We start from the raw sequence: 24139 nt of genomic DNA on the forward strand, positions 1-24139 counted from the left end.
TAGGTATAGTAGGTTCAAGTAGCATGTAAGGGACATGGGAGGCACGTGTGCGGGGCTTTTACTTTCTGGCGCGCGGTACTACGGGGAGATAGATGAAAAGTCAAGGCCATTACCTCGGCCCTAACGTTGGCGAAAGGGTTTAACGCATGCATGGGCTCTGGTTAGAGGTTCAAACTTCTAAGGGTGAGGTTGACTCTAATGCAGGTACGAGTAAGAAAGTGCCTGAAAGAATCGTGCGGCACCCGCGCGTATTCTCGCCGACTAGTTTGAGCTAGCTGTGTGCAGTAGGTATGTGTATATTCAGGCGTTATGAATCCCCGAAAACGATTCCATTGCGAACTAGAGGCTAGAACAAGGTTGACACCAATTGGCGTTAAACTTCAATGAAGTACTCATACCTATCGGAAAGTCCCCGTGAGCTTGTATGCGTAAGAAAAAGCTTGTGCCACCATCATTGCCAACCTCGTCCTTGCTCGAATTCTTCTCCGCAGGTTTGACGCGTTTCTCCGCACGTTCGACATAGAGTCCTTGCAAGATTGTGACCAGGTAGTTGAACATGTCCCCCTATGTCGCTGCCTCATATGGGAGTGAGTGAGGGGCATACTGAATATCCACTGGGAGCTCCTGTTACTTTTGCAAACAGGAATCTTGTGGGCATCTTGACGGTTGCCATTCTCGCCGCTGTCGGAGTGGCAGACCTATTCGGCCGCGCTTCCAATGCGATCCAGCAGCAACGGACAGCCAACGACCCAGTCCAGACCGTACACGACTGCTTCCGCTCCTGTGGCTACACGGCTGCAGATTCCATTGAGCGCGGTTGTCTGTTTGAGGAGTTTGACATGCGGTGGGAGCATCCGTCATGCATCGACCACGAGCTCGCCGCAGAGTACCGCCGTATGGGGCCTGAGCCGGACGGCTCGTGGACATACATGGTTGATGATGAGACCGCTACCGACGGTGTTCCCATCAATGAGCTGCGCAGACGTCCCGTAAACGCGACGGAATTGAGCATGCTCGTCTGGCCTGGGAAGGCCGTATACGCCAATATGCGCCATCACTTGACACAAACTGCATCTTCCGTTGGCGCAAACAGTTCCGCGCGCCCTTCAAGGGTACAAGGTGGCCGAGCCAGCCTGGGTGGGAGGAGAACCACATCAAGCATTGCATGGATGTGATCCTCAATAAGAGGGATGTGCCGCTGGAGAAGTTTATAACTAGGGTTGTTTTTGAGTCGCCATAGGCTATGTATGTTTTCGTTGACGAGGCTAGTTTCTCGGAGTTGAAACTTGGTCTAGTCACTAACAGGGCCATCACTCTTCATGGTGCTGATTCGATCATTGCTGCTGATGCCGTTTGAATATTGTGTTTCACGAACATCTTTGATATCCCAAGAAAATGTGCTGTCCATGAGCTAGAAGTCTGACTCTACATGTCCCTAGGTAGTGTCGCACCGTCAGGGAGGCCTTTGTTCTCCAGCTGACCATCGTGATCCTGCCCGGGGTTCGCTTCCTCATAATGGATGAACTTAACAAAGCGATAATACATTGCACCAAGAACACCTCCCATGGCAGGACCAACCCAGTAGATCCAGTGATAGCCTGGGAAACTTCTGCCGGCAACTGCCGAGCCAAGACTGCGGGCTGGGTTGATAGAAGCTCCAGTGTAATAGCCACCTAATCAATATATCAGTAAAATGTTCTGCATCGGAAATAAAGCCTTCAACGGCGATGCACTCACCGCATATCATGATTCCAAACACCGCTATTCCGATTGCAATTGGAGCTAGATATGTCGCCTTCTGCTTTTCTGCGGCCAACATAAGCACCACAAACATCAACTGAGATGCCAGAAACATCTCAATGAAGACGCCTTGTGAGATGGACACGTTTGTGGCAAGGATGGTGTTGGTCTCGCCCACATCCCAGGGAAACATGCACTGCACCAGTCCACCAGCTGCCAGAGCGGCTAGAAGTTGCGCGGGGAACAGAAAAATCGCTCGATCCCAAGGAAGTTGGCCTGCAGCCACAAGTCCGAGTGTGATCTATGGGCATCTTCAGTTAGCTCGTCACCGTCTGCAACAAGGTTCGATAAATATCTTACCGCGGGGTTGAAAAGACCGCCACTGATGCGGTAGAATGCCCAGATATTCGCAAGCAGTGGAAACGCATATGCCAGAGCGGTTGAAGTGAGAGTCGTATTAAGCATCCCACCTTCTGGCGCTTCTCCGGGTGCTTGATGCCTTGCCATCAGGTGGCCAGCATAACTGGTCCATAGCCAAAGAAAGGTGCCTCCAAATTCACCGCTGGCTGCGACCAGGTGCGCCTCCAAATTCGAAAGTTCGCCGTGATGGGTTGCCATGATCTGGTCTCCAATCTTCACACTGCCACGCGAGTTGTGCGAGCGTCTTGATTCTCTTGAGGTCTGACCTGAGAGGGGCCCCCCAGTTTCTAGATCGTTTTGTGTCATTGTTTCTTAAATGGCGCTGCTTCGGCGAGGAAGGTGGTTGATGTGGTTCTTACTTTGTGTTCATATATGAGGGGATGAGTTTGCTCTTTTATCCATTGGATTCAAAAAGCGTTCGTCATGATGACTATCGGGCAGTTTGGTGGATGGCCCACAACTCCAGAGAGGGAAGTGTGATGTAAATCAGAAATGGGTCATCGAATGTGTCGAACGGGATGTGCCATTGCAAAGCGCTCCTCGATTTCTTTTTCCCTCTGAAGACAGAAGAACGATTTGCTGATCAAGTTAGTGTTGAGGCTCACCGATGAGCCACAATATTTTGGTGAGTGACGCAAGGATATCCGTCCAGTCGGAGCGTTTTCATCACCTGGAAAATCTTGACCTTGCGATAGAGGCACAGTGAACTGTGGGCCTTTAACAGGGGCTTGCTTGGGCATAAGCGCTGATCGAGATCCGGTTGTGGAGCAGTCTGTTCGTGTCAGGAGAAAATGCTACGAGAAGGACAGAATCCTCCTTGGGGGAAAAGGGTCTCCAGTTACTGAATGATAAGAGAGGGTCAAACAGCACCCAAATTGGAGATACCTCATAGTGGAGGACATGGGGTCTGACGCCCGTTGGCCACGGGTGACATGTGGCATCACTTGCGTCATGTCTCGCAAAACAAGCGATCCATGCATGTCTTGCTCGGGTCTACCCGTTTGCTACCTGCCTGCTTTGTGGTTCTCGGGCGAAACTTCAAAGTCACTCGGTCGCCGCCGCCACTTCGGAGATTGTGGTCCGTTCTGCTGGCTGTGGCCCACTGTCGGGGCAAAACCTCCGTCCGAGCTGAATGAAGATGGCGGCTGCTGTACCCGTGAGTGTAAAGGCTACACTTCCGGTCTCTTCTGAACCTTGTTCACATTGAATCTTCAACAGTAACAAACTGTTGTTATATTGAATGTTATCAATCCAATTTGATGATCCGTCATTGGCTCGGCCACAGAGACTTTGAGTTTCGCTCTCAACTGGATGAACTGTCACAGAGTTCAGACGCACCCTTGAAAATAGGTTACTACGGGATGAGCTTCTTGAGTCGTTTGTTCCAACCTCCATTGTTACCATCTCTTGCTTTTCTTGCTTTTCAGTGGCCGGTTCAATAGTCTTTACCATCCAGGCTGTCACTCACTTGCGGTACGTCTCAAATGACCATCCCTGTCCCTGGTACCTAGTACCTTGAAGGCAATGCAGCCATTCTTACCCTTGTGCCCCACCTAGGGCATCCGCCTCATAACCTCACTTCCGAGGGCCCTTGTCAACATCATCAATAGGCAAGATGGCCGAGCGGTCTAAGGCGCTAGCTTCAGGTGCTAGTCAAGTAATTGGCGTGGGTTCGAATCCCACTCTTGTCAATATTGCAGAGCTCGTGAGGGCTTCATTTTTTTGGCATTTTTGGTGTCTTATTGCGGCGAATCGTCGTCTCATGGCACATGGTAAGATTTGCCACAAGCGGCGGGGTGAAATTTGCGCAGTAACCACGAGAAACATAACACGCTATACATTGGGGCCTGAGAATATTTCTGAAACAAAATTGGGTATAAAAAGCGCGTTTGACTACGACAAACTTGCTGCTCCTCATTCGGTAGCCATATTGGCACGCTACAACGCAGCAGTGACAGTCTCGCGCTCAAGCTTCTCCTTCTCCCTCTTGGCATTTGCAATCTTGATACTCAGCTTAACAGGATTTGTGCCGGGTGTCTCAAAGATGTTGTCAATCTCCTCAAGGTTGAGCTTGCTCGTTTCTGGGAAGAGATAGTAACTAACAATGACCTGCAGAAAGTTGTACACAATATACACGGCCCAGATCTTGTATCCAATCTTTCCGACGCCGATGCCGATGCCGTAGCTGTGAATAACAGCAGCGATGGCCTGGAACATGGCGAAGAGACCCATGCCCTTGGCACGGAGCGGCAGAGAGAGCAACTCGACAGGGTACAGGTTGTGCATCGTGGCGATGAACGAGGCGCTGCAAATCTGGAAACAGTAGATCCAAACGACGGTCAGGATAGCTGTGGACTTCTGGCCGCCGGTTACGTCGAACTGCCAGCTCGTGATGGTGACAGCGATTTGGGCAATAATGATGCTGATCAAGCCCGCAAAAATAAGCGTGCGACGGCGGAAGAAGTCAATGATCCAAGCTCCGAAGAGTGTGAAAACAAAGTAGATGGCAGTCAACCCGAGGTTGATGCCCAGTTGGTCGAGCTGATCGGTGATACCGACCGTCTTCAGCGCAGGCGAGAGGTACAAGCCGATGATGCCACCGCCATTCCACTGCTGAAAGACGGCGTACACGGCAAGCACCAGAGTACGGTACCATACGCTGCGCGTGAAGAAGACGCGGAAGTCCCAAGTCGCCCGGAAACCGGCCTTGGAAGTCTCAATAGACTCTTCGATCTGGTTGACCAGAATGTCAACGATTTCGTGGTTGATGTCGTTGTGCGTGGTCATGTACTTCGCAATCATCTCACGAGCCTTCTCTTTCTTGCCCTTCATGATCAGATAACGCGGGGACTCTGGACAGACGGTGTAGAGGCCGATGCAGACAATCAGGGGAAAGACAGCCTGCAGGAAGAAGGCCACACGCCACTGCCAGTCTGTTCCCTCCCACGAGGTGAGACCCATCATGATGCCGATGATTCCAAGAGAACCGACTTGGAAGAACGCACCAAAGACACCAACGATGCGACCTCGGAGGTGGACAGGCGCGACCTCGGCGACGTATTGGGGAGCTGTGCACAGCGCAGTGCCGAAGCCGAGGACAAGACGGCCGACCATGAGGCAGGCAAGGTTGGGGGCCATGGCTTGCATAATGGCAGCGATCAGAACGAGAGCGTTGCCGACGAAATTGACGCCACGACGTCCAATGATGTCGGCAGTGGCAAGAAATGGGGCACCGACGAAGCTGCCGATTTGCATGAGGGCATTGATCGTAGAGATGATGGGACCGGCGTCGGGAAATCCGTAGTAATCGTGCCATCGAGGGTTGGAGTTGATACTGCTGATCACACCCCAGTCGATACCGTAGCTGTTCAGGTTGGATGGTCAGCTTCATCTCCCAGCATTCTGTCGGTGCCTGTATTTGATTATTCTTACCCAGCCTGGTTGGCGCCCATAATGAGCACATACATCAGGATGCGCAAGCCAGTCTTGGATCGCAGACTCAGAGCATCGGCAGACTTGCGCATCACATCCTCCTCTGAAATTCGAGTAGCGGTGACATCTTCGACGGCAACCCCAATCTTGTTGGCTTCGGCAACATCATCGTGGTAGACCACGCTGTGGTCCACTTCGTCTCGCGGCGCCATCTTCGGTAAGACAAGTCAATGAGAGGAAGTATCTTGACGCGGGGCCGTGGCCTTCACAATCACGGTCCGGGTCGACTTTGGTATATTGAGTAGCACCGATGAGTAAGAAGCCCGCCTGTCTGGGTCAAGAGATCAGGTTGCAGTGGCGCCTGGCGGATATATAGACTCTCAGAGCCTGCAGCTCAACTCTGGCAAATAGGGTGGCATTCTCGTTTCTGCATGTTCTTTCTGCGTGTCCACGGAATGGCCTTCCGATGGGTGAGTCTCGAACCACGTCGAGGGATGCTCTCCCCAGACTTTTCATTGTCCACATGGTTCACATGAGAAGCTCCCTGCATACCACTACATTGCCGTTCTCGTCCATCCGCCTCCAGATTCTCCCCAAAGATCCACTCTGGACCGAGCCGGCAGCGGCTTTGATTACAAATGATTGGTCCGGCGGCTGTAGGCGACGTATCTCAATCAGGCCAGTACCACACCATCCCGGGATGAGGGTGTTCGGGCTACTTTGACCCGTGATGATTGGCTCCGAGGCGACGGCCGGCCGGTTACCCCACACTCTCCGAGCCAATTTTCCTCAAATGATACGACTTCGAGCTAGGACCCTGGCATGTTCGTGGGTTGTCTGGGGTTAAAATCGTTCATGACCGCTCCAACGCCCATCAACTATGGATGCGGACATCAGACGCTTTGTCTGATCATCAAATCACCAGCTTGACAAACTTTTGTCTCGCATACTGAGGGATCTTTTCCTGGACAAGCCAAGAGCCCAGGCGACCCTAGACCCCTCGCGAACTCGTCAGATCCAGAGACCGGCATAACGGCACGACGTTCCCAACCAACCACCCAATGATCATGTCCCATCCAGATGGCTCTTCGACACTCGGCTCCGGCCAGAGCCATCAGCAACCCCAACCCCTGCTCCTCCACTACGCGTCCCCCGCATCTGAATGGTCTGAGGCCCTACCAATCGGCAACGGGCGGCTAGGCGCGATGGTCCATGGGCGAACTCAGACCGAGCTTCTCCAACTGAACGAAGACTCGGTCTGGTACGGCGGTCCGCAGGACAGGACCCCAAAAGACGCCCTCCGCCACCTGCCGAAGCTCCGACAACTCATCCGAGATGAAAAGCACGCCGAGGCCGAGTCGCTGGTGCGCGAGGCGTTCTTTGCGACGCCTGCGAGCATGCGCCATTATGAACCTCTCGGCACTTGCACCATCGAGTTCGGCCACGCCATCGAGGATGTCACTGATTATCGCCGATACCTGTGTCTCGAAACAGCTCAGACGACCGTTGAATATCGATGCCGGGGGGTCTCGTACCGTCGAGATGCCATTGCGAGTTTCCCGGATAATGTGCTGGCGTTCAGAATCGTTGCGTCCGAGGCCATTCGTTTCGTCGTACGACTGAACCGTCTTAGCGAGATTGAGTATGAGACGAACGAGTTCCTTGACAGCATCGACGCGACGAATGGACGTATTGTTCTCAAGGCGACTCCTGGTGGCCATAATAGCAACCGCTTGGCGATAGCGTTGGGTGTGTCTTGCGACGATGCAAAGGGTTCCGTGGGGGCCATTGGCAATGCACTGACAGTCAATTCGACTTCATGCACCATAATCATTGGTGCTCAAACAACATTTCGAGCTGAGGAACCCGAGACCGCCGCTGTGGACGATGTACTCAAAGCGTTGAGCCACCAATGGAGTGACGTGGTTGAACGTCACCAACAGGACTATGCTGGCCTCTTCAACCGGACAAGTTTGCGGATGTCGCCCGACGCAAGCCATCTGCCCACAGACGAACGAATCAAGAACAGTCGAGACCCGGGACTAGTTGCTCTATACCACAACTATGGAAGGTATCTACTCATATCTTGCAGCCGAAACTCCAAGAAGGCCTTGCCAGCAACCTTGCAGGGCATCTGGAACCCATCTTTTGCACCGCCATGGGGTTCAAAATACACCATCAACATCAACCTGCAGATGAATTATTGGCCAGCGGCGCCGTGCAGCCTCGTCGAATGCGCCATTCCCGTCCTTGAGCTTCTAGAAAGAATGGCCGAGAGGGGAAAAAATACTGCGAGAGTCATGTATGGATGTGAAGGATGGTGTGCTCATCACAACACCGACATATGGGCCGACACAGACCCTCACGACCGGTGGATGCCGTCGACTATTTGGCCTCTAGGTGGTGTTTGGGTATGTATCGACATCTTCGAAATGCTGCAGTACCAATACGATGAAGGCCTTCACAAAAGGGCAGCAGTGGTCTTGGAGGGTGCGATTGTGTTCCTGCTAGAATACCTGGTACCCTCAGGCTGTGGGAGGTATCTGGTCACCAACCCATCTCTATCTCCTGAGAACACATTTCTCTCGAAGACGGGAGAGCCGGGTATTTTATGCGAGGGTTCAGCTATAGATATGACCATCATTCGAATCGCATTCGAGAAGTTCCTCTGGAGCACTAATATTCTAGGTGGAGACAATCCGCCTAGAGCTAAAGTGGAAGATGTCCTTGCAAAGCTTCCACCCCTGGTGATCAATTCCGACGGTTTGATCCAAGAGTGGGGGCTGAAAGACTACAAAGAGCAGGAGCCAGGTCATCGCCACGTGTCTCATCTGTTCGGACTCTACCCTGGAGAGAGCATCAGCCCTTCCAGGTCTCCAGACTTGGCAGCTGCGGCAAAGAACGTTCTCGAGAGAAGGGCTGCTCACGGAGGTGGACACACAGGCTGGAGCAGAGCATGGCTGTTAAACCTTCACGCCAGGCTCCTGGATGCTGAAGGCTGCGGACAACACATGGATCTTTTGCTCAAAGGCTCCACGTTGCCAAACATGCTGGACAGCCACCCACCGTTCCAGATTGATGGCAATTTTGGTGGGTGTGGTGGCATTCTCGAATGCTTCGTCCAGTCGTTCATCATTGATGCCAATACAGTTGAGATTCGACTTCTGCCCTCGTGTCCGAAGGACTGGGCTCGGGGGCAGCTCACAGGCGTCAGGACGAAGGGCGGCTGGCTCGTTTCGTTCAACTGGCAAGATGGTGTGATTGAAGAGCCAGTCGTGGTTAAAACCACATCAACTACGGTTTCCGAAGCTCAACTCATTTTCCCGGGAGGCAATTGGTCTCTTGTACGAGCAGATCCTTCTGTATCTACACAGAAGGTCTTCGCAGCCAAAGAGTAGAGATATCAGAGAAGCACCAAATATTACCATCATCCATGGAGAATTGACACAGTGACGTTTGAGTTTTGTTTCTTATCTGACACACATGATAACGCCCGCCCATCTATGGGATTGCATCTGGTAACCCGGATCTCTCGTGGTGCTTCACCTCAAAGAGAGGTTCCCACACTGTACAAGCCCTTTTTGTTGTCGCACCATTGGCCATCTCCGGTACAGGCAGGGCAATAGTCTTGTTACCCGAACATTCAATTAGTTGGCCATTCGCCTCCGAATCATCCAGGCATAGATTGTATGCTGTTACGACTGTCTCGATGGGCGTGATGCTATGTTTCTGGTAAGCCTCTGCTCTTCAAGTTTCAAAGATGTCTCACTGCTCTGGCTTCGTCGCGTCGATAGACGCTTGCGGAACGGCACCTGTTATTACAATACCCGGAATCACGGCATTCATGGCGATGTTCTCTTTCTAGGGAACGTTAGCAATTGCACACATGAGATTCCAAACACCCATGGTGCGATTGGAATAGGGACCAAACCAGTTTGAGGAGCGGTGCTGCTGTTCGGACAAATTGGTTGATCTTTCAAAGTGTCATCAGAAAGGTGGTCGCCAGCGGATGATTGAGGCTATGAACCTACCGCGGCTTTGGCTCCGCAGTACTCCGGGAACGTTTGATGGGGATGAATCGACGCAATGGTTGAAGTCGCAATTATATGTCCTCCAGGCACTGAATTCTTACGCATGAAGTGGATAGCAAGCTGAACACCATACAGAAAGCTCTCGTAGCATGCCTTGATAGACTTCAGAGCAGGCTTGGGCGGTATGTCGTCTTTGCCTCTGTGATCGAAAATGTAAATCGAGCCGCGATCTGAATGTCCTGCATTAGCCAGCAAGGCGTCGAGCCTACCCCATCTATCCCAGACTTGGCTGAAGACTTTCGCCTGGGCGTCGTAATCGCAAACATCCAGCTCGTAAAACACAGCGTGGTCGCCAAGCTCGCTAGCGACGGCGTTGCCGGCGTCTTTTTGGAGATCGCAACATGCGACGCGCCATCCTTTGGTAATGAGGTTCGTCGCGAGAGCTTTTCCGATGCCGGACTGTAATCTTGTTATCGCCAGAATCTTCAGCTTTCGTATCTGCAATCATACTCACAGCTGCACCAGTAACAATGGCGACCTTTCCAGTCGTAAGTTTGTGATCCATGAGAAGGGCCGAATGATGTTTGTGGATCTTGGGAATCTAAGGAAGAGAAGAAGAAAAAAGCCGAGTTTCAAAAGAGCAAAGAGTAAGAAGAAGAATACAGATTCTCATTTCGCGGCTTCACACGACTTTGATACAACCCTATCGGAGGGCAGGCCGACGTGATACGAAATGCGCGGTTATTTCCGACTGCATTTTCCACCAAGTAAACCACAACACTTCAGATTCGGGTTACAACGTAATGAATATTGGCACTTGGATTGATTGGTCGTTTTCTACAGGATTCACAGATTCCCACCATTTACTGGCAAACATTGGCCAGTAATGAGGCTAGACCAGTCTGACAACAGAAATATGATTGCGTCCGCAATATCAGTCGCAAACGCCATGCGGCCTTTTGGTATGGCCGCAATTTGGGCTTTCCCGATGACAACGCTTGGATCATCCTGCGGAGCACCAGCAACAGTAGCTTCGGCTAGTGGAGTATCAGTTGCGCCTGGCGATCGTCAATGACTCTAATGCAAACTTCCTGGAGGTTGTGCATGAAGATGCTTACCAGGAGCAACCATATTTACACGCAACTTGGGGAAATCTCGTGCCCATGCACGCGTTAGGCCGAGAACAGCATGCTTTGAGGCAGTATACGCCGCCAGCCCAGATACTCCACGAAGAGAAGCACCGCTTCCGACGTTGACTATAGAGCCTTGGCCTACGCTGCGAACTGACCCCGGAATCGTGCCTGGCGCTTCGATGTTTTCTTGAGCCATCATTCTTTGCACCGCTTGAGTTGCCATGTTCCAAGTTCCGGTGACGTTGACGTCCATGGTTCGTTTATATATCGCGTCGGTTCCGATTTTGCCTTCCCAGCCCGAAACGCCCGCAAAGTTTACCAGCCCATCGAGTCGGCCAGGTATAGAATCCAAGAACGACTTGCAATCCTCTCGGGTTGTCACACCACATCCAAGTTTTACATGGCAGTTCTCTTCGCTGTTCAATTCACCTGAATCTTGCGAAGAGATATCGGCGATATAGACGGTCGCTCCAAGTGCAAGCAGTGTCTTGGCAACCGCCAGCCCAATGCCGGAACAACCTCCCTTCAAGACCATCTTAGCGAAACTTCTAGGAGTTTAGGATAGGGGACGAACCGTGATAGCGATCTGACGTCCGCCAAAAGAGGAACCGCCTTCCATGGTGTGTGTTGAGGGTGATCTTGGCACCTCTTGCAGTCCTGTGAGATGAACAGTTGTCAAGGCATGATATCTACATCATGAGACGATCGGCGAAGGCCACTCCCGTTGCCTGCGATTGCAGATCCTATCATGAATACAGGGTTCGGAGGTATACAATCCGACGGAGGGTTTGGGGAACGTCTCGGACATGAGGATGTCGGACTAAACCGCCCAAGCCCCACCCAGCAACCCCGCTGATTGTGACGCACTCACGCGCGCAACTCCGACAGCTATCGGCCCCTTGTCCGTGGATTTCCAGTCAGGATGACTTAAATAGAAATTGAGAAACAGCATGCCACAGAATATGCATACGTCCTGTACGTATTTAGCAGTCTCTCTTATCTTGTTGACGGGCATCAACGTTTTCTCAAACTCCTCTACACCGTCCGTTCACTACTTAACATCATGCCTCCTAAACGAGCTTTAGTCACATACGCTGTGGATGTCGACGCATGCGCGAACTGGTATGCGTTTTGCAACTTCAGAGATCACAGTATTCGGCTGACTGGAGATGACTTCATAGGATCAATACCAGGGACGGAACTAAAATCGGCGCAACCGATGTATCCAGGGGTAGTTATGGGGCAAATGTCGGTACCGACCGCATGCTCAAGCTGTTTGCCGATAATAACATCAAGGCTTCCTGGTACATGCCCAGTCACACCATCCTGTCATTCCCTGACCAGATGGCGAAAATCAGAGATGCAGGACATGAAATGTATGGCCTTCTTCGCAAGTTCGCTCTTTGAGTCCCAACAATAGTCTGACACGCTAGATCCAGTGGTTTGCATGGCTACACGCACGAGTTTGTGCGGTTTCTGACCGAAGAGCAAGTGAGAAAGGTCATGGCCAAGTCCATCGAGGTCTACCAGAAGTTCACCGGCAAGTATCCCAAGGGATGGGTGGCCCCTGCTTGGGAGGTCAGTCCCAAGACCATGTCCATCTTGGAGGACTTGGGCATCGAGTATGACCATTCCATGTTGCATCATGACTGCCAGCCATACTATGTCGCGGACGTTCCCGATGAGTCGCTGGTGCACACCGACTACTCCAAAGATCCGGATACTTGGATGGTGCCTATGATAGAGCACAAGCCCACCAAGGTGTTTGAGATCCCTGGTTCATGGAACGTGGACGACTGGCGTACGTCTCATCCTCTTTCGCTCTTCCGAATACTTGCTAACATCCGCACATAGCGCCAATGAACTACACCAGGCGTCCTGGGACGCATGGATTTGTCAACCCACGCGACATCGAGGTTCAGTGGAAGGATCAATTTGACTTCTTCTACAGAGAGTATGACACCTTTGTGTTCTGTGTCAGCTGTCACCCGCAGGTTAGCGGAAAGTCGAACGTCATGTTGATGCACGAGCGATTCATTGAGTATTTGAAGACGAAGGAAGGCGTTGAGTTCGTTACCATGGCCCAAGTTTGCGACGAGTTCAAGGCAGGAACGTTGCCAGGGGTAAACCATGCAAGCCGGTGTTAGTTCTAGTGACTAGAGGTATCTTTCTCAATCGGAGATCTCAAATTCCTTCAGCAACTCAATGTAAATCTTTGCCACGATGAAACCTTGTCAGCGGTCGTTCGATGTCGTGGATATCAACAGCCTATCCAGTTCCGGTTGAATCATTCAAGCCAGCACAGGCTGACTGCTCCCCACAGCTTGGGCGACTGGAACTACGATCCTGCAGAAAGACATGGCAGATATGAAGCTTGAGTTTGTAGTTACGACGCAGCCCCCCCTCCCCGCAAAAACTCTATGGCAAAATTTACCCTGTTCGCGGGCACAATTCTGGAAACACTATGTGGGCTTTTTGGGAGCGCATTGCTCCGCCGTCAAGTACTGCGACTTCGGTTGGTACTTGAAGACTCAATCTCCCCATCCCGGAGCTTGTTCAACCGCTTACGTGAAACTAAAGAGTGGCTATTATACAGAAACAATGATTTGAGATGATAGCGATTAGGTGTTTGTAGCCGCCCGACGGGTGGCCGACTAGACTACAGCCTGACTGCTCTACTTGCTACAAAATCAAAATCCAATCTCAATCTTCTCCTCAATCTCCGTTGTTCGACCCATTGAAATGACGCCCTTTCTCTCCGTCAGATTATACACTACATTGAAAAGTGTGTTGGAGTCGTTGTTTCCAAACTGCTTCCGGTTTATGGATGCCGGAAAGTTCTGCTCATCTTTGAACAACTCTAGCAAAGTATCGAAGCCAGCCTTCTTGCCAACTTCGGGGGGTAGCAAGTTCTTGCATGCGGGCGGTACGTTTCGGTGAATCTTCGAGCCAGAGTGGCTCAAACACACCTTCATGCTCCAGAATCAGGTTGTTCGCATGCACAACACGACCTTGTCCATCAGCCGGCAACTCCTTGTATCCAATGCTCGTGCACTCAAGACCAGTCGGACCAGTGTTGCCTCCCATCAGAATGTGGCTGCTTCCGGCCAATCCCACGCTTTCGATCTTGTTCAATGCCTCTCTCTTTGACTTGGACTCGAGAATCGTACGAAGGGCAAAATGGATCGGCATACGTTCCGGGTCAACGCCTTTGGCACGGATGCCGTTGAGCAGGCATCCAACACCATGCTCGTTGAAGCCAATCTTCCCAATAATTCCGGCTTCGGTGATCATTTGGAAAGCAGGCAGATCCATGTCCGGTACGCCTCGTGGCTTGACACGCAGAATGATTAGATTGGGCTTCTTCTTGCTCTTCCAGTCCCAATTCTGTGCGAGAAAGGTCGATCCGCCGGGGGTCTTCCAGCCTAAAGTGGTGCATCCGTCCACTGCTGCATCAACCGCGGCGATCGCCATGGGCCGTCTTGAGTTCTCCTCAAAATGCCCAAAAGCGATCTCACTTCGTATGTTCAGAGCAACGATATCGAGAATGTCTACTCCGGCTCCCTCTGCGATTCCTTCCATTTCTTCGTAGTAGCGTGGAAACTTGGCTTTGAGATGAGGCACGAACTCCAACGTTCGCTCCCTGACAGTGGACCATTCCAGATCATTGAAAGCTTTAAACAACACACGGTAGAAGTCAATGGACCCAGCAACTTGTGCTGCAGCCTGTTGCCCGACTGCCAAACCAATCTGCGTGTGCATTCAGATTAATCACTTGAAAACCCCCGAAGTAGTCAGGGGAAACACTCACCTCGTGATGATTTCCAGCAACGGTGATATCGAGCATTTTGACTGTGCTAATTTGATGTGTGTTCTAGTTTGTTGGTGACGTGCGCTCCCGGCTCAACAGATGATTTGGTCGCTGCCGGTCTGTCTTCAGACTGGGGGATCTCCTTGGACGTCTCATACGCTCCTCAAGGTGGCGAGTAGGGCGGCTTAACCCGAAATCTTCAATTCTGTGCTGCTAATACTCTGGTGTGCACGCCGACTTGATAGCGGCCGCTCTCCGACTGCCCCCGGCTAATCGCATCCTGGGTCGTGGCATGAGCGATGTGATGTGAGGAGATACGGGAAGATAGCGCGCGCTCTAATCCGACACAGAAGTGGAGAACCCGAACTTCACCGCAAGCCCGAGACAGTCATGGAGACACATGGCTGAGCAGGCCATCAACTTTTAATTATTGAAGTGGTTCCAGGAAACCCATTCGGGGAACCGTTCACCGAAACGATTTCGAGTAACAGCCACCAATTTTTGTCCACCAAGCCTTTGCCATGTTTGTCATGACGAAGCTTCGGGAAATCGTGTGGGGTAAGCCTGCAGCGACCAGCGCTGAACGGCGACTTATCGTCAAGCTTGACACCGTCATCTTGTCCTTTTGTTGTCTCATGGTAAGACGTGCCTCGCGTACTATCTTCAACGATCCAAACATGGCTGATAGGAGCTAACAGTATTGGGTTAACTATCTCGATCTTATGAACCTGAATAATGCCTATGTAACCGGGATGCGAGAGGACCTTGACTTCCAAGGCAATCAACTAAACGTTATCAACACAAGTAAGCAGTATACTGAGTTCTCCCGTCTCTTTAGACTTTGACAACGATTGTGGATAATGATCGTAGTCTTTTACGGAGGCTATGTGCTAGGACAGATCCCCAACAACCTTGCGTTGCAAAAGCTGCCACCTCGCCTGTACTTTCCCGCCTGCATGATCGCTTGGGGTCTTTTGACACTTGGAACGGGTCTTGTCCACCACCCATGGCAGATTATGATCTTGCGATTCTTCCAGGCGGTATTCGAATCATCAACCTTTGTTGGGTGTCATTACATTCTCGGCAGTTGGTATCGGGAGGACGAACTCGGCAAGAGAACAGCCATCTTCACTAGCAGCGGCCTGGCTGGAACCATGTTCTCTGGATTCTTGCAAGAAGGTATCCACAAGAGTCTTGTTAAGACTTTCATCATGTATTTCTCGTAGAGTACTAACGTGTACGCTGCAGATGGTGTTCGCGGCCTGCCCGGATGGCGGTGGCTATTCATCATCGACTTCTGCATAACGTTGCCTGTTGCGCTGTATGGCTTCATCGCGTTTCCGGACACCCCGACGTCTACCCGCGCCTGGTGGCTTACTGATGAGGAGAAGAGACTCGCCGTCGATCGCCTCCCCGAAGTCAAGAAAAATAGGGGTACTCTGGGTTGGAGTTTGGTATCTCGCATCCTGAAGACGTGGCACTGGCTGGGCTTTGTCTTCCTATGGATCTTCGCCAGCAACACGGAAATGTTCTCCACAAACGCCATCATGAATCTTTGGCTCTCATCAACCGGCGATTATAGCGTGGAGCAGGTCAATTATATCCCGACCGGCGTTGCTGGAGTCGGCATTGTTGCTACGCTGTTCCTTGGCTGGTACTCAGACTTCACTAAGCGCTACTGGCACGTTGGGATCATCCTTTCTTCCACAGCCATTGTTTCGGGAGCCATCATGTTGCAACCTCCCACGAGAGGGGCAGAGTTCTTTGCCCTATCTCTCAATGGCTGTCAGTATGCTAGCCAGACAGTGCTATTTGCCTGGGCGAATGCCGTCACGCGCGAGGACGACGCTAAACGTGCTGTAATTCTCGCAGCGATGAACACTTTTGCGATTGCTGTCTACATGTTCTGGTCGCTTATCTTCTACAGCGCCACCCAGGGGCCAGACTGGATGGAGGGAAGCATTGCCATGATGTGCATGGGGGCGTCTCTCTTTGTGACGACACTTGGTGTCTGGTACTTGACAAGACGAGAGAGCAAGACGTTGGAAGTAGTCGAGGCTTCACCGGCATCCGTCATTTCCAATGAAGAGAAGGCTATTGACGGCGTTGCGGGAGATACGAAGGCTTTGGGAAAGTAAACGGATGTGAATAAACTTTGATGATCTCTTGGAGCTTTCTCGTATGCTTTGAAACTTCTGCGATTGCAGAATCTACCGGCATAACTCAATAGTGCTTTGCATGTTCAATTCACTTTGCTTGTCTAGTTGTCGCCGATCAAGATAGGGTTGTATCCGAGGTCGGAGCGTCCGGTACTGATAACATTACCCCGGGTATCAGTAGCCCCTCCCTTGGCATCCTTGTGCCAGATTTGAGGAGGGATGTCCGTACCTATCTACATGACTATATATTGGCCCAGTCCTCGACCTGCACCCGAAGTGCTGTCTTCTGTTTGGTTACATCTTCGCAACCTAATGCGGGCTTGAACAGAAGTCAACTCTATAACATCATGGTCAGAAGCACGCGATCCTCTTACTCCTGCGCGCGATGTTACAAAAGGAAGAAGAAGGCGGGTCCATTTCCATAATCTGACGGGGAAATGTCTCGACAGCAACTAATTCGTTGAAAAGTGCGATCGAACTTATCCTTCATGCGCTCAATGTACCAGTGCGAAGGCTCAATGCGTAGGTCTTGATAGAGGTTCCGAGACGGAGGCTCCTCGCAGGTAAACAAACCACACGCACACATCCGTTTTGTCAGACTCCGCTCACTGACAGCTTTCATCCGACAAAGTCTTGTCTCGTATCTTGAAGATGTCGTTGCCCAATTAGAACTCGAAAGAGAGGCACTGGTCACAGGGCAGGCAGGTTCGATTTCAAATCCTGCACACATGCGACCGCAACAGACTGGCACAAGCCCCGTTCTGGATAACCCCAATACCTCGACTGCCAATATCACTGCTGCGTATGAGTTGGCCGCCAATGCCGCGCGAGAAAGCGAGCCCTTAGTATCGATGAAAAAGGATCATCAGCATAAGCTGCCGTATTCTCGGGCATACTTCCTTGGCGCAGAGCTTCCTTTTCCACTGGCATTTCAAGAACAACGCGCAGTCAACATTCCAACCCATGACGGAAATTCGTTTACTCGGTTGCCAGAAAAAGTTGCAAATCAGCTTATGATTGTATATGTCGACCGTATTCTACCTCACTACCCGTTATTCTCAAGGCAGGAAATGCTCGAAATGTTCCAGCGCTTCAAAGAATCCGATAACAATCAGGCGGAGGTCAAGTCAGAGGAACAGTTCACAATATGCATGGTCATGGCTATCGGAACACTCACCTCAAAGGCTAGAGACTACCGAAAACTGGTCTCAGTAGCGGAGTCGCTAAGGCGTGATGCTTTCGCACGTTTGGATTGGGAACAGAGCTTGACTAAAGCTACGACCACAACAATCCAGCAACTCTTGCTGATTGCTCAGTACGGCTTTCTCTTTCCTGCTTCTACAAACCTCTGGCAGGTGGTCGGAGATGCGGCACGAGTTGCTCTGGGGCTCGGTTTGCACCAAGACACCACGTCAGAATGCGGCATGACTGAAGAGATCCTTGATTATCGGAAGAGGCTGTACTGGACAGTAAGTCTTCTTTCTTGGCTGGATTTAATACGAATAACTCTTTCTTAGCTTTACAGCATTGAGAGATCAATTGCAATCACATCTCATCGGCCTTTAGCTGTGGCAGGGGACCAAATTCATCTCCCCTTTCCCTCTTCCGAGCATGATCCAGATTGCAACGGTTCACTAATATTGCACACTTCAGACGAGTCACACGACCAGCCTCTAGCTCCCCATTCTAAATTGGGGTTCAATGATACCCTCAAGTTCCTAAGACTCCAATCGGAAATTTGTTCTGTCAATATCGGAATGCGTCCAATCTCTAAGAGCAACATCTCGTACGAGGATTGGCTAGTTGACGTCGAGAAACGAGTCCAGGAGATCAAAGCTAGAGTGGTTTCCACCAGTATGAGCAACTCTATGGAGTGCCACACGATGCTTATCCTCCATATGCCCTGTGCGCGCAACCCCAACCCAGCTGAGGCGTCTGTTCTCAAATACTTCAGAGCTGCTGTGTGCACTGTGATGGGATACTGGGAGCTCATCATCTCCAATGATCTGGACGATCCATGGCACGCGACTCATCGTTGCTACGAAGCTGGAAATCTGATTTTATATGCTTTGTGGCACTATCGTTCGCTTATCCGCAGAAATTACACAATCGCGCAAATCTTTGAGGTTGTGCACCAGATATCCAGCATATTCGTACGTAGAACCCCCATGTCCTCTGGCAGAGCCCCAATACTGAGTCAAGTAGATACTCCTTGCCAAGCAACGGCCGGCAGCCCAACAATGTGGTATTCTGTTCGACCGATTAAAGAAAGGGACCGTTAAGCTTCTTCAGAGACGACAACTCTTCGGACTCGAGCCTGGGAGTCGAAGCCAGACAGCTTAAGGAACTGGTGTTGAGAGAGAATGCAGACGTTCTTTATGCCCGCGAGCAGCCGGTAGATACGTCAGCTCACCCGACATTGGACGCGATGTTCCCCGATTTTGGAGCCGACTCCCTCTCATTTGAGAATGGCGCCGACATTCTTGAGTTTTTCAATTTGTTTGACGATTCAAATATCGAGGGCTTTGATGCTACAGCGATTGACCTAGAAGATACCCAACAAGAAATCAGTCAACAGCCGGCGCCCTCTCTAAGGCCTACTTCTATATTACCAGAACGAATACCGGCAAGCATGGTTGACAAAGCTCAACTCAGGAATGCAATGGAGAAAATACCGATATGTTCTCACTGCAAGCGAAGAAGGATCAAGTGTGACACGGATATCCCGGCATGTAGAAATTGCACAGAGCTTCGCAAGGACTGTTGTTACTGGGATAACGCACTGGGTGAAGAGACTTCGCGGAAGTACGGTCATGCTTCCCACGAAAGAATGATAGAGATAAATGGCTAACATAAACACAGACATCTTCACGCCCTGATTCAACACGCGGAACGACTCATCAACGAGACTGAGGAGCTATCACGCTCTCCTGAATCTGGCAACATTCCCCCAGATGATCCAATGTTGCAAAACAACGCGCAAACCAGCTGTTCACAGAACTCTTCTCTGTCGAGTATTCTGTTTCATAATCCTTCAGGCGTAAACAACTCATGCGATACGGTCTTCTTCGGCGCCACAAGCTCATATGTTCGCCTAGCAAACGTCATCCAAGGGTCTGTTTTCTTGCCTGCGGCTAGTGATGCAACGACATCTGCGCCTCAAGTAGCAAGATTATTTGAATCCGTTTGCAGCTCACTCACTGTTGATATCACAGGCATATTGCCATTCTCAGAGGTGCAGAGTCTAACCTCACTTTACTACCGGTCCATCGAAATTACCTATCCAATCCTCGGCCAAGAACTCATCTATCAAACCCTCGATCAATTCTACAATGGCAGCTCCGCGACGACGGAGTATGAGAACCTGGCGCAAACTCGTCTACACTTCATACTCGCTATTTCCTTGGCGCTGCTGAGCCCCGTGGATCAAAGGCTGCAGGTGTTTGCAGATGCTTGCTTCGGCAAAGCCATGTCTTGTGGTACTTCCAACGACCTGTTCATTCATCCTACTAACCAGTCATTGCAAACGACGCTGCTTCTGTGCATTTACGCATGGTTGTGTCCAAGTGCCATTGATCTTTGGAGGGTACTGGGACATGCCTCGCGGATGTACCTAGACATCATCGAAGTTCACGGGTCGGGTCAGACAGAACCTGGCGATACCGACATGCTCTATCGCACCCTGTATTCCCTGGAGACAGAGACTGCGATAGCATTTGGCAGGCCTTCTCAGCTCCCAGACGTCAAAACACTGTCGGTTTGCTCGCCGGACTGGCTATCGACCGCAGCAGGGAACATGGACCTACCATCAATGATGTACCACCTTGCACGGCTCAAGAGTCGCTTTCACCGAGACATGATTGGCAAGCACGGGACTTCATCCGGACACAATCTCAGCTTGTCCAGAACGACTGACTGCTCCTGGATGTCTTCTTACATTCATGAAATCCGCATTTGGATCGACAAATGGAACACACAAGTCGACGCCCTTTTCATCGGGTCCTTCGCACCTCATGACGATGCCGGCCTCCAACAATATTTCAGGGCTTGCGGAACATTTCAGCAATTCGAGGCTTTACTACTTGCTAAAGCTGCGGCCGATGCTCACCGCCAGATTTTTGTGTCGAATGACGAGGAAATGTTGTCTTGTAGAGAACTGCTGCGTGCTGCGGGTAGTCTGCTCCGATCATCGACTCCCGCGTCATCCCAAGCTGATTTCGTCTTCAATCTGACGTGGACTCGGGCACATTCGTTATTCATCGCTGCGGTAATAGTACTACAGCATACGCGCAACGGCATCGATATGGGTCCTGATGTACAGTCTCTGATTTGCGAGAGCATTGAGATGCTCTCTTCGGACGGGATCAGTGGCCGAGGCACAAATGGCCTTGTCAAATGTTTGCAAACTTTAAATGAGTCAATTCGGCCGAGTCCGACAGAATAGCGCTTTGAATGCACCAAAACTGCTTCTTCTTGATAACGAGGCAATCCAGCCTACACAGAACTCCAAGTCGATTTCGCCTATCCATGCCCCTCAATCATCATCATTGATAAAAGTCACTTCTCTGACCGCCCCAAATCTGTCTTTTTTGGACCCAACCCCCATTTCCCAAAGTTTGTTAATAGCCCAAGGTTCGTTTTCTTCTCCTGCATCAACCTTGCCGTACCTGTGATTCATATAGGCGATGAAAAAGACGTAATTTTCGGGGTTTTTCTGTTGGTTTTCAGCACTCATCGTCAAGCATTCGATGATGCCATCTGGAACGTCTCATGTTAGCATAGTGATCAAATATTTATGCAACGCGTAGACGGAGACATGGATTGGGAGTCTACGCACATTTCTCATCGCTGCCCGCAAGGAACTTGTCCCCATGGACGGCGTGGAAGGCCTCGTGGACAAGGGTTGTACTCTTGGGCAAGACATCTTCCAGACGTACGTCCTTTTTCAGCTTGGCGTTTGCATCGCGATAGTTGTCTGGGTTCCTGGTATTGTCGAAGGCGTACGGACAGAGGATGATGGAGGCTATCTCAGGTTTGGTCACAGCTTGGCCGCCCTCGGTTTTAAGTAGCTTGATTGACGCGGTAGTGCCGAGGTTATCGCCCTGGCAGTAGTTGCGGCCATCCTCTGAGAAGTAGTAGCCGTTCTGGTCCGTGTTCACGCCGGACCACCACGGTTTGGCATTTGGCTCCTTATCGATTGCTTTTTCGTAAGCGTCCAACTCTTGGATGGTGATGGTTTTGTCGTCCTTCTTTATCTCTTTGCCCTCATAATCCAGTGCTGGACTCGTACTTGACTGCTCCGTCAGGAAGGTACTATGGCAATGGAGCCAGAACCTTTCTTTGGGGAACTTGAAATCACCGCCGCCCGGAAGAACTGTGTCGTGTTCTAAAAGATTCTTGACCTCGGCCATATTCTCTGATCACGACGTCAGCTAGACACGACATGATGGGCCGGGTACTTCCGTGGTAAAATCGGAAGAGCCAAGGCTGGTGTAGAATGCTTACGTCTGATTTTCTCCCAGGTACGATACCTGGTTGGGTTTTCCTGTTGGGTGCCAATTGTGTCCTGAATTTCGAATGAAAAGAATGCCAGCATGGCGTAGCGGACTTCAAACCGTCGATCATAGGCGTCCACCGCATCTATAGCGGCAGTGAGACTGAAAAGTGATTCAGTGAGCCAGTCGTCCAACAAGGGATCCAGACGGGCGTCGCAGCCGCCGGTGCTATCCCCCCCTGTTTGAACTGTGAACACATCGGTGATGACCAGGTCTGCATGCGCAACGTTCATAGATGACAGAAGGAGGATGCCCGCCAACAGGCCCAGAAGAAAGGAGTTTGTCGCCATCTCGTATACGCTCAGAGTTAGTCCGAGCTTGGTTCTCTTTGGCGTTCCTAGGTCTGATGAGAGAAACAACGAAGTGACGAAGAAGATAAACGGCGGGAGGGCAAACGCATTGGTAAGATCAATGGCACTGGAAATCGCTCAGGCAGACACAAGCATGACTGGCCTTATTCACGGACTTCTGATAGAGTCAGGAACTCGCCCTCCATAGACCCGAATGTAACGCGAGAAGTCATCTGAAGGAGGGACTTTTGTATGCTTAGGACGTTGTGATTTAATTTTAAGGATGCACAAATCTGCCATGCGAGTCGGGGGCGCAGAAATGGGACTTTTTTTTCGATAGTTCTATACGCTGAGTGTGTGTCTCTGCCGACCTATGCGAGTGACGGGCGAATCAATAGGCAATGGAATATCGTGTAAGTGAGGTAACATTGAATAGTTCTCGTGATGAAGCCCTGCAACTGGAAGCCAAGCAAAAGGCACAGCAGATACCTTCCTGTTGCGGTAACACGTATCTTGATCGGCTTACTCTGTTATACCAGGGTGTCTGTGTGCCTTGCATGTCGTAAGATGTAAGCCGTGGAAAAAGAGAAATCCCTCGGGGTGGTCACCGGCTGGAATCATGTTTGGCTTAGGTTGCTGACAAGCTCATCATCCCAGGGTGCCAATGCAGGGGGAATGCTTATTCCGCCTTGTCCCGCCTGAGTTCCGGGGACAGATCGCTAAGCTTCGCTGCCGCACCACAATGGTTGAGGTAGCATTGATGCTCGAGATGCAGGTAAAATGGAAGGACGTGACCGGATTCCCGTCGCTTCATTGGACGGCCCCCACAAGGATGCAATGTCAAGGGTGCAGTGCGAAGGATGTTGGAACCGTTCACAAAAAAGACGGGAGGCACGGGAAGGGCGCAGCACCAAGACTACTAATTCGCTATCTGCACGAACCAGGGTTCCCCGAGGGACCCCGGTCTCTATGTACAAGCTCCAGCCTTACGCTCCCGAAGCCACAATCTTGATGATGATGCCGTCGGTGACATAGCCGGCAGGGTAGGTCGAGCCCGAGTAAGTCGGGTTGGCGGTGTCAACGAGCACCCCGAGCGACCCGCCGTCGGTGCCGCACCCAAGCAGGGAGGCAGCAATCTGGGCCTCGCTGGCACCGACGCCGCCGTCGATGGTGGTGGCGATGTCAGCAAAGAGCACGCTCGAGTTGACGGTGTTGTTGATGTGCTTGGCGAACGCCTGTGCGGTGCCGTGGGCGTAGACGAGCCACTCGCCGCAATCGGGCGCGTCGGCAGCCGCCATGTTGAAGAGGCGGCCGGTCCTGATTTGGGCACCGTACGAGCGCAGGTAGGACGCAATAAACTGGACGTCCTCGACGAGGACGTCTTGCGGGATGTTGTCAGGTGCGGTATAACACAGCTGGCTGGGCGTCTCCGTCGCGTAGCAGACGCGTACCGCTGGGTCGATGGGACTGGGGGCTGCCATGGCCCCGCCGAAGAGGGCCATCGGGACAAGGTTGATGAGGTTGGAGAGCATCTTGAATGTGGAGGATTTCAAGTTTGGCTTTGAGAG

The 24139-nt window shown here is 51.4% G+C and overlaps 10 protein-coding genes across 10 annotated transcripts; 4 read left to right on the forward strand and 6 right to left on the reverse strand.

The window, feature by feature from the left end:
- Positions 1 to 581: 581 nt before the first annotated feature.
- On the forward strand, positions 582 to 1175 carry CGCA056_v007441 (uncharacterized protein; the record flags this gene model as incomplete). The annotated part of the gene is made up of 1 exon (XM_037322689.1): positions 582 to 1175. One exon carries the CDS (start codon positions 582 to 584, stop codon positions 1173 to 1175), a length of 594 nt encoding a protein of 197 aa, XP_037178800.1.
- A 250-nt stretch (positions 1176 to 1425) lies between these two features.
- AQY1-2 (Aquaporin-1) lies at positions 1426 to 2358 on the reverse strand (the record flags this gene model as incomplete). Its single annotated transcript, XM_037322690.1, has 3 exons — positions 1426 to 1673; positions 1738 to 2041; positions 2101 to 2358. The coding sequence occupies 3 exons, from the start codon at positions 2356 to 2358 to the stop codon at positions 1426 to 1428; spliced, it is 810 nt and encodes a 269-aa protein (XP_037178797.1).
- Positions 2359 to 4098: 1740 nt separating this feature from the next.
- On the reverse strand, positions 4099 to 5804 carry CGCA056_v007443 (Lactose permease; the record flags this gene model as incomplete). Its single annotated transcript, XM_037322691.1, has 2 exons — positions 4099 to 5524; positions 5593 to 5804. The coding sequence occupies 2 exons, from the start codon at positions 5802 to 5804 to the stop codon at positions 4099 to 4101; spliced, it is 1638 nt and encodes a 545-aa protein (XP_037179569.1).
- An 855-nt stretch (positions 5805 to 6659) lies between these two features.
- Positions 6660 to 8990, forward strand: FUC95A-3 (Alpha-L-fucosidase 2; the record flags this gene model as incomplete). Its single annotated transcript, XM_037322692.1, has 1 exon — positions 6660 to 8990. The coding sequence occupies one exon, from the start codon at positions 6660 to 6662 to the stop codon at positions 8988 to 8990; it is 2331 nt and encodes a 776-aa protein (XP_037178795.1).
- A 103-nt stretch (positions 8991 to 9093) lies between these two features.
- Positions 9094 to 11009, reverse strand: CGCA056_v007445 (15-hydroxyprostaglandin dehydrogenase; the record flags this gene model as incomplete). Its single annotated transcript, XM_037322693.1, has 7 exons — positions 9094 to 9313; positions 9362 to 9453; positions 9524 to 9565; positions 9624 to 10082; positions 10138 to 10161; positions 10491 to 10660; positions 10742 to 11009. The coding sequence occupies 7 exons, from the start codon at positions 11007 to 11009 to the stop codon at positions 9094 to 9096; spliced, it is 1275 nt and encodes a 424-aa protein (XP_037178796.1).
- Positions 11010 to 11819: 810 nt separating this feature from the next.
- On the forward strand, positions 11820 to 12903 carry pgdA-3 (Peptidoglycan deacetylase; the record flags this gene model as incomplete). The annotated part of the gene is made up of 4 exons (XM_037322694.1): positions 11820 to 11878; positions 11938 to 12132; positions 12196 to 12557; positions 12611 to 12903. The coding sequence occupies 4 exons, from the start codon at positions 11820 to 11822 to the stop codon at positions 12901 to 12903; spliced, it is 909 nt and encodes a 302-aa protein (XP_037180215.1).
- A 543-nt stretch (positions 12904 to 13446) lies between these two features.
- Positions 13447 to 14603, reverse strand: penDE (Acyl-coenzyme A:6-aminopenicillanic-acid-acyltransferase 40 kDa form; the record flags this gene model as incomplete). The annotated part of the gene is made up of 3 exons (XM_037322695.1): positions 13447 to 13649; positions 13726 to 14506; positions 14568 to 14603. The coding sequence occupies 3 exons, from the start codon at positions 14601 to 14603 to the stop codon at positions 13447 to 13449; spliced, it is 1020 nt and encodes a 339-aa protein (XP_037180216.1).
- A 485-nt stretch (positions 14604 to 15088) lies between these two features.
- On the forward strand, positions 15089 to 16705 carry CGCA056_v007448 (Pantothenate transporter liz1; the record flags this gene model as incomplete). Its single annotated transcript, XM_037322696.1, has 4 exons — positions 15089 to 15205; positions 15266 to 15371; positions 15438 to 15746; positions 15816 to 16705. The coding sequence occupies 4 exons, from the start codon at positions 15089 to 15091 to the stop codon at positions 16703 to 16705; spliced, it is 1422 nt and encodes a 473-aa protein (XP_037179574.1).
- Positions 16706 to 21555: 4850 nt separating this feature from the next.
- CGCA056_v007449 (uncharacterized protein) lies at positions 21556 to 22571 on the reverse strand (the record flags this gene model as incomplete). The annotated part of the gene is made up of 2 exons (XM_037322697.1): positions 21556 to 22142; positions 22232 to 22571. 2 exons carry the CDS (start codon positions 22569 to 22571, stop codon positions 21556 to 21558), a joined length of 927 nt encoding a protein of 308 aa, XP_037179575.1.
- Positions 22572 to 23557: 986 nt separating this feature from the next.
- Positions 23558 to 24103, reverse strand: CGCA056_v007450 (uncharacterized protein; the record flags this gene model as incomplete). The annotated part of the gene is made up of 1 exon (XM_037322698.1): positions 23558 to 24103. The coding sequence occupies one exon, from the start codon at positions 24101 to 24103 to the stop codon at positions 23558 to 23560; it is 546 nt and encodes a 181-aa protein (XP_037180489.1).
- Positions 24104 to 24139: the final 36 nt, after the last annotated feature.

This window comes from Colletotrichum aenigma, assembly GCF_013390185.1.
Source record: "Colletotrichum aenigma strain Cg56 chromosome Unknown KSG_Cg56_contig04, whole genome shotgun sequence".
NCBI classification, from domain to species: domain Eukaryota; kingdom Fungi; phylum Ascomycota; class Sordariomycetes; order Glomerellales; family Glomerellaceae; genus Colletotrichum; species Colletotrichum aenigma.